General features: G+C 38.1%; 1 protein-coding gene across 1 annotated transcript; it reads left to right on the top strand.

Annotated features, from left to right (window-relative positions):
• Positions 1–3,548: 3,548 nt before the first annotated feature.
• Positions 3,549–4,878, top strand: LOC111519311. The gene is made up of 3 exons (XM_023179430.2): positions 3,549–3,716; positions 3,788–4,121; positions 4,187–4,878. The coding sequence occupies exons 1-3, from the start codon at positions 3,703–3,705 to the stop codon at positions 4,724–4,726; spliced, it is 888 nt and encodes a 295-aa protein (XP_023035198.1). The 5' UTR covers positions 3,549–3,702; the 3' UTR covers positions 4,727–4,878.
• Positions 4,879–7,022: the final 2,144 nt, after the last annotated feature.

Raw genomic sequence — 7,022 nt, 5'->3', positions numbered from 1 at the left:
GGAAGCTTCTATGCACACACACAAAAGCGCTGTGTCGCCGTTCAAATGTGAAACGCAACAATAAGAAATAATCAGACATACACGCACACAATATGGGTCTAAAGGATGTCACACACATACACACACACACACACACACAAAATAACAATAAAACCAACAAAAAAAGAGGAAATAAAATGCGAACCAGGATAATTAAGTCGTTTTATGCGTTTATGGGGAAAAAATGATAAATGTTCTTCAATATGTAGTTACATATATGTATGTGGGTGTGTATATATATATGTATATGTGGAATATAATGTCTAACTGTTGCTTAAATTCGGAAATGATGGAAAATAGCTAGAAAAACAACAAGTGTAAGAAGAAGAACAAGTTGCCCCAGCAGTTGCTAAAGTTTATGACAAAGTTATAATGAATATGAGTAGAGCCAAAAAAAAAGAATGAATGAATGAATGAGGGAAATAAAGAAAGCGGAAAAACTCAGGCAAAAACGGCAAATTTATGAAAAAAAACAAGAGCAAGAGAATGAAAATGAGTAGGAGAATTAAAGAGAGGGAGAAAGAGAGAGAGAGAGAGAGGAAGAGGGAGAAGTACATGAAAAGACAGAGAGCAAACTAACTGACTGTTGCTGGGTTGGCATAAAACGCCGACAAACAAGGCAAGTAAATAATTCACTTAAAATCAAATAAAATTTAATTTACTTTCAACGGAAATGCGAACTGCTGTCTAAGGCAGGAGAAAGTGTGCAAGGGAGAGTGAGGGAGGGAGAGAATGAGCCAGAAAGTGGGCGAAAAATGGGCTGGAATGAGTCGTCGTCAGAGGTATGAGAAGGAATGGCACTTAAGCCGACAGCAGCCTCGGTGGCTTTGGCTTGTCTGGCTTGTCCTGCTGCTTATAAAATTGCAGACAGTTCGTCCTGCAGCGTGAATCAAGCAACACAAGCACCCCCCCGCCCCGCACTCCTTCTCCTCACTGCAGAACAACAACAAAATGAAAATGCGAACCGGAAAATGCTACTGAAGACTAAGCATAAGCAACGACAAGCCAAGCGAACAAAAAATTTTCAACACAAAACAAAAAACAACGAAAACAAAAAAGGTTAAATTGTATTTAACTAAGGATCTCAATTTCGAATCTACAGATCGATTTGGACTTTGCACACTTACAAAAACAGTGAAGAAGAAGACAAAAAAAAAGCAACCCAAAAAGTAAAATCCTTTATTTTTCTGTAGTTTTTGGTTTGTCTAATTCAATTACACTTTTTTTTGTTGTTCTCTCCTCTTGGCTTTGTCTCTCAACTGTTGCACCTGCAGCAGGTGAGCTTTGTGAGTTGGAGGAAGGACCAAAATAAAAAAATGGGGGAAAAAACACAAAAAGACAGCAGAAAAGAGAAAAGTGTCCGCCCCAAGCTGAAGTACATTGTGAAATTTGTGAGGTTGGTAGCAGCTATATAAAAACGGATTTAGCTACGGACAGAAAAAAACAAAAAAAAACACAGAAAGAAATATAGACAAACCAACGACAAAACGGGGCGGACATACGTCTAAGGTAATAAAACAACAACTGAGCTACAGTTCAAGCGCGCTCAACTGTAACCTCCATCCACCACCTTTATATCCAGAGATACATCTACAACTATATATCTATATACATACATACATATATATTTATACAGTCTACAGGAGTCTCTGGTGCTGGCTTTGGCTCTGACTATGGCTGTTGCCTGACTTCGTTGTCATTGAGCAAATAAACATCCGCATACGTCACCTAATCCAGTCATCCCAGGCAAATACATCGGGGACAGTTTAATTCAATTGATCCCAAAATGATTTAAATATTGCGAATGAATTGCTTGGGCATGCTGGCTGCCTGGCTGACTGAGATAACCAGGACAGCAGGGCGTATCTACTGACTACTGGTCGGTCACACCCACCTGAAGAAAGTCACTCAGACAATGGGACAGACAGAAGGATAATAAAACTAACTGTTCTGTCTTTGTTTTTCTTTCGGTCTTTTTTTTTTTTTTTTAAAGAGGGCGGTTTTTTTGTAACATTCTTGAGTTGCGTTTTCTTCATTATTTTTAATAGACGAAACAAAATATTGTGGGCAAAATTGCTTTTAAATATGAGAGTACTCTATATTATCTAGAGGGGTCACTCGAAGTTCAGATAGGTAGTTTAATATTAATTACTAATACTTATAGTTAGTGCCGATTTGACTTTCTCTCCTCTCAAAGATTTGCATTTGTATAATTTTAACTGTCCCGTCTTGACCTTCACTAAGATTTGTAATGAATTGGAATGAATCGGAAATTGTTTCTTTTCCGAAAGATAACATATAATAATAAAGACAATATTTTAATAACATTGCCTAGACCAACTCGTTGATTGTCTAGGTTGAACGACAGTTTTCAAATATATGTATATACGTACATATGTGTGTATGTATCTAGGTCCAAAAACGAATGCCTTGTGCTGTTGTCCTTTGACTGTCCTTTTTTTTTTTTGGTTTGCCGCCGTGTGCACTGACCAAAAAGTGTAAATGTTTTGGAAAATATTTCGTTGCATAATGAAGTGCCTGTGTATGTGTGAGTAGGTCTGTGTTTGTGCGTCTGTGTGTGTGTGCGTCTGTGTGTGTGTGCGTCTGTGTGTGTGTGCGTCTGTGTGTGTGTGTCACCCTAAAACCCATCCACATGAAATTCCATCTGAGCATGTTTTGTAGCATTCGTTGCCAGGTCAGGATTTGTCATCATTATAATGCCAAACTGTCAACCAGGTGACAAAACTTTATTCCTTTGTTCAATTTAGCAATGTAAATTCTAAATAAAAAACTAACCTGCCACAGGAACGAAATTATGGTAGCATTTTGTTTCATTGAGCAATAAGTTTCAAGTACCAACCAGAAAAGGCAACAAAATGAACAAACCAACAACCAACAATTATTTTGCATTACAAACATATGTACATAAAATGGCTTTAATTTCATTTTGCCAAGTTAATTAAAATAGCATGAAAACCGCTTTATATTTCATACCTGAAACATAATCTGTGTTTTCCTATGCTTCTGCCTTTGGCTTAATGATTGTGAAATTTCTAAAGGAATAAGTATCAATTGAAACTGAAATAAATTCGAGTAGTCAAAGTCGTCTATAAATTGACTAAATACAATGAAGTCAATAAGATTAATGAGTACGCACAAGAAACATAAAACTATAAATGGAAATGTTAAAAATTAACAAGGAATATTCAAACAATTGACTCAAACAAATAGTTTTCATTCCAAATATGAGTACCTATTAAAGAGCACTCAGAGTAATCAAAGTTTCAAGTGTATTCGTGCCCTTCTCTGATAAGTATATTCATTCATTCATTCCTTAAGTTCACTTCAACATTATGCTAAACATTTTTTATTCATTAGTATTTATTAGTAGATTTTGTAATCTTCTGAGTTTACTTGAACATTTTCTTTATTAAATTAAAATTTATTCAAAAATTCAATAACAAAGCAAGCTCTGACTTTAGGGTGATTGTTATTGTTGTATTGTGATATGCCGACAGATTCATTCCTATTTACAACATCAGTTAAGCATCAGTAACAGTAAAAAATACAAAAAATATAAAACAAAAACTAGAGAAAAAAAAATACCGTGAAAAGGCAAAATTTTATTCGTAAACTTTTTTTCTTTTAGTAATATTTGAAAACATGTGGATGCAATTGTAAGTGAGATGAAAACTTTGGCGTTTTTTTGTGGTTTACGTAAAATTTTCGACATTTCCTCCGATTGTAGAGGAAGTCGTGCTTTCTTGGCCGGAGCCAATCAACGGATGTATAGACATGACGATGAGTCGAAGAGAAGTCGTTCGTACTTGACGGGCATCAGTCATAGCCATAGCTCGGCCAGAAGAAACTCTTTGTCGCAGGTCTGCCACTTTGGCAATCGTGATGCCGAGGCAAAGCAGTGCGGTGATTGTGTCTACTTGACAAATCCAAGTATGAATGAATTAATGGAAACCCTCAGTCGGAACTCATCGGGTGACTCAAATCGTCTAATCGTTGTTGGTAATGCCGGAAACCAGAAGTTGCTGATGACTCAACTAGATTCAGCCGAGGATAGGGAATCGGTGAGTATCAGTTAAATAGAAATTGCCATAAGAACGCATAAAATTTGACATTGTCCTTTTTGCAGAGTGGTCGTCAAAGTTATCGTGCATTCTCAGCGGATGATGTTAACCATATGAATGACTCCAGGCAGTCGCTAGTGCTAAAGATTAGATCAGAGGGAACATTGGTGCCTATGCCGGGCATCGATAGTAGTTTATCAACCCAAATGGCGCTGCTAAAACCGCTCTACAATGAACAGTATATGGAATCATCAATGTCGCTACCCAATGCCGACTTAGATGCAGCTGGCGAATTCATTTTTAGATCCAACGATTCATTGACCTATGAGCAAAATGAGTATCTTGGAGTAGGGTCATGCAAATGCAGTTTATGTTTGAGCCAATCGATTGATCTAACTCAGGGGGTTGATCATCAAGTCGATAGAGCCAAGAAAGTTGTCAAAGAGGCCGTCCAAGAGGCTGCCAAAGGAGTGGATCGTCGGTTCTCCAGTCCGGACCCGTTGAAACTAGTTGAGAATGAGAGTCCCAGCCTGAATACGACATTATATCTTGTAAATTTGGCTCACATATTGATGGTTATTGCCTGCCTTCGTGGAATATTTTAAATATATCCCAAGCATATCCATCAATAACTACTTATATAACGTAATGAATATCTGTTCTATTAATGTTTGTTCAAATTGTGTAACGTTGAGAAAAGAGAAACAAATCCATATATAAATGCAATAGTCTATATAAACATAAGTATGAAAATTGATTGGATTTTCTCTTATTTTTAAATTAGTTTTGATTATATTTTTGATACTATATGTGGCATGATATTGTGATGATCGTGTTGATCTCTGATATCTATTGATAATCACTATATCATATTAGAATCAATAAAGCAGAAACTTATTTTCAGCATCAATTTCACTTACTCCCTGTAAACTCATTCACATTTTGCCAATGAAAATTGCTTTTACAAAAATTTACCAACAAAATAATTCATTTTTCACTTTAATCGAATCAGTTGCCAATGTCCAGGTTATAGCCAGCCAAGCTCATGCTTTTACCTTTACAGGCTTTTTGCTGCCTAAGTAGTTTGACTTTCAAAATTTGTTTCAAGCATCTTTCTGCCCTAACGCGCAAGGGTAAGCGAGGGGACGACGGGAGGGGCTTGTGGTAGAGGGTCGGGAGGGATCCTTCTACATAATTTTTCCAAGAGAATTGCAGCCGCAGGCGAACACAACAACCGCAATACACAGCAGCAGCAGAAGCAGCAACAGCAACAGAAGCAGCAACAGGAAATGAAAATCAAATATGCCAACATTTTCGGCAGTAAAATGAAAAGCCAAAAATGGGGAAAAACGCCCAAGTTGTAGAAGTAGTCAGGAAGCAACAGGCAGACTCTGTGGGTAATGGTGAGAAGCACATTTTAGGTGTAGAAATGTTGTTAACAGTTTTGGGGCCCCCTTGCCTTTGTCCCTTCTTCTACCCAACCCAACGCTAACTGTCTTTGCTTCCCAATTTTTTGGGGGAGAACTCTTGGTTGCAAAGTTTTTGCTGGACAAGTTTCGTGGGGAGAGAGACTGAGAGAGAAAGAGGAGAAAGGTTATGGTTAGGGGAATGATTCTGACACGACTTTTGGTTTCGGGGTATTTGTCTTTCCACTTTCTTGGGCGTCGTCGTTGTCGTCGCATTGCCAAGTTGTTGGGAGTCAGTTGGAAAATCTGTAAAAGTGTATGAGGTGAAAAGAAGCGCCCGGTTCCAAAGCATTTGTTTTTGCCCTTAGGCTGTATGCTGGGCTTAGATCCATATTAGCACGTGCTAATGAGCAATTTTGTAAAGTGATAACATTTTATTCCACTTTTGTGGATCCCTGTAGGGCGACGGAGACAAACAGAAGATGTTTGGGGACTCTGGGAATTGAATAGCATAAATGTCAAGAGAAAAAAAGATGATTATGAAGCATTTATGATACCCATATAGTAATTACATATGCTCATACATATTTCTCTTCGATTTCCTAAACTAATGCAATTATTTGAGCGTTTTTTTTTTTCTCATCTATATATATAGGCTTTAAAGATTTTTCGCTTTGCTTTGCTGGCAATCCAATTTGTCGACATTTTTTTTCTTATATACCTCTCGATGGCCACATATAACCTCCATTCCTCCCCTTCTCACACTGCCAACACATCCGTCATCTTTCTCATCTTCGTCATCATGAACATCGTTGTCAGCGCTTTTATCATGTTATTTGCTTATCTGGCCGCCGGGCAATAAGCAAGCAGCAAACCCAAGCTGAGCCCGAGCCAGGAAAAAATCCAAGGCACATCCTAGACCTTAACCCCCTTGACCCCCCTCTGTGGCCAACAAGGTGGGGGGCCTTTGCCAAATTCAGCTCCCATCCTCATACTATACACACAGGGTGGTTCACACAGTGAAATCGGAGGTAGCTTTTCGTCCTATTTGTTAAGGCATTCAATTTCAACAGTTTCGAGATGAGAAGACCAAACTGAATGAAGCTAAGGTGGGGAAGGGGGTGGAAGTGATGGCAGGCGGGGTCGTTATGTCGCGGAGTGGCGACCTTTTTGTAAGTATATGCGGTGTGTGTGTGTGTGTGTGTAGATATATCCCTCATGCTTCAGATTGCGGGCATATTATTATTACGTTTTAATGATGTTATTGTGCTAGGTAAATTTTCATGAACATTTCCATTAAAGCAACTTAATTATCATCCGCTTTTTGTTTTTAATAATGGCCAAGAAGGAGAATCTCCCACGCAAGCAAATATAATTCTGAATATATACACATACATATGTACGAAAGTATGTATGTGTGTGTGTGTGTGTGTGTGTGTGTGTGTGTGTGCCTAAGGTGTGTATGAATTTGCATTTTATGGTTACGCAACATTCT

The sequence above is a fragment of the Drosophila willistoni genome (assembly GCF_018902025.1).
Source record: "Drosophila willistoni isolate 14030-0811.24 chromosome XL unlocalized genomic scaffold, UCI_dwil_1.1 Seg141, whole genome shotgun sequence".
NCBI classification, from domain to species: Eukaryota; Metazoa; Arthropoda; class Insecta; order Diptera; family Drosophilidae; genus Drosophila; species Drosophila willistoni.
Note: the sequence above shows the minus strand (reverse complement) of the source record. Positions and strands in the feature narration are given on the sequence as shown.